The sequence below is a fragment of the Bombus vosnesenskii genome, unplaced genomic scaffold (genome assembly GCF_011952255.1).
Source record: "Bombus vosnesenskii isolate JDL3184/JDL3185 unplaced genomic scaffold, Bvos_JDL3184-5_v1.1 scf7180000015101, whole genome shotgun sequence".
Classification (NCBI taxonomy): Eukaryota; Metazoa; Arthropoda; class Insecta; order Hymenoptera; family Apidae; genus Bombus; species Bombus vosnesenskii.
The window spans coordinates 25,166-26,716 of NW_022883823.1; the positions used below are offsets into that span (position 1 = coordinate 25,166).

General features: G+C 48.6%; 1 protein-coding gene across 1 annotated transcript; it reads right to left on the bottom strand.

Annotated features, from left to right (window-relative positions):
* Positions 1-706: 706 nt before the first annotated feature.
* Positions 707-1,192, bottom strand: LOC117240948. Its single transcript, XM_033506968.1, has one exon. The coding sequence runs from the start codon at positions 1,190-1,192 to the stop codon at positions 707-709; it is 486 nt and encodes a 161-aa protein (XP_033362859.1).
* Positions 1,193-1,551: the final 359 nt, after the last annotated feature.

Here is a 1,551-nt window from a genome sequence, read left to right on the forward strand (position 1 = left end):
GCGAAGTCCTCTATGTACGGCGGTGTGTATCTATCCGGAGTGGTGCGGGCCCGATAGTCGCCACAAGGTCGAATCCATCCGTCCTTCTTTAGAACGATATGCAAGGGTGATGCCCATGGGCCTCTCGATGGCTGCATCGCGCCTTGCTCTATCATGACTTCGAATTTCGCCTTCGCGGCGAATTGAGCCGGCCAGATTGAGTCGATCGGGGACGAGGCGGTGTAGTTTGGCGTGACGGGGGGTGTCCCCGCGTCGCCCTGATATGGTGTTGCACACCGTGTCGTAGAAAACTTCTCCGGAAAACGGGCGGTTTCGTCAAATCAGGGAATTCCGTCAGTAGATTGGGATACGATGATTCTCCGTCGATGGTCTTGATTGACGCTATGTCGGTGGTGGCGGCGAATCCCTTTGTCGACAGTCATGTAATCGTATTAAGGAACCGTTTGTTTCGTGGGTCTACGAGCAACTCATAATGACTCAGGAAGACAAAACCGATGATGGGCGTTCGCACATCGGCAACGACAAAACGGCACTTGAAAGATCGACGTAGTGATAGGTTGAGGGACACGGTGATGGTGCCATCCTAACCCCAACCTAACCGTCGCAATCCCCGTTCCGTTGGCCGCAAACAATTCATAGTCGCCCTTGTTCGCGGATCCGCGTATCTTGTTACGCGGATACACGCATGTGTCGGCACCAGTGTCCACTAAAAATGAGATTTTCGTCCTCTTCGGTTCGTGTCATCTACTGCGGTCAGAATACGCCTGATGCGAACGGATAGTCGATTCCTCCACACTGTGAGGATGAAATCGTCCGGCGTGGAGGGGTTAGCAAGTTTTCTCAGGTGGTGATAAAATTCAGATGACTTCCTATCCCCCATCTCTTCGCTTTCCACCAACTTCTTCAACCTTGCACTGTCCGTATCCGTTAGAATACGAATAAGTTCGCCTTTTAACTCCGCGTACCGTCCCGTGGTTGTAGGATCCGTCATGACGCCCTCAATTTGTTGTAGAAGTCGACCGTCGAGACATTTTCCAAGAGTCGCGAATCTTATCTTGTCCGACGAGATGTCCGCCGTGCGAAATTGCGTCTCTAATAAGGCGAACCACACGGTGATGTTTGAAGGTAGCAGAGGAGACATAGTGATTGCTACACTAGCTGTGACTTTGCTATCTTCGTTAGCGGTTGCCATTTCTTCGTTCCAAATCACGTCGGATGTCACCAATTTGTGGCGGAATTGGAGAGGATTGATGAAACGGCAACGAGAACTTACTGTTGCAACCTGTCAAATATATTTGAAATGAATTAAATAAATTATAAATAAATATAGATAATGTCCAAAGTCGCTGGTACAAACGCATTCTCAAAGACAGTGTATAATCGTTCGCAGATAACTCGTAGATATTAATCGATAACTGGTATAATTCGTATAACTCGTATAATTATCGCTTCGCTGGCAATCGTGTCCGTTTATTTATACTGGTTGGGGGAGAGCCGAAAAATTCGAATCCGTCTTTGTTCGATGGTTGCACGTAACGGCGGCATTGTTTT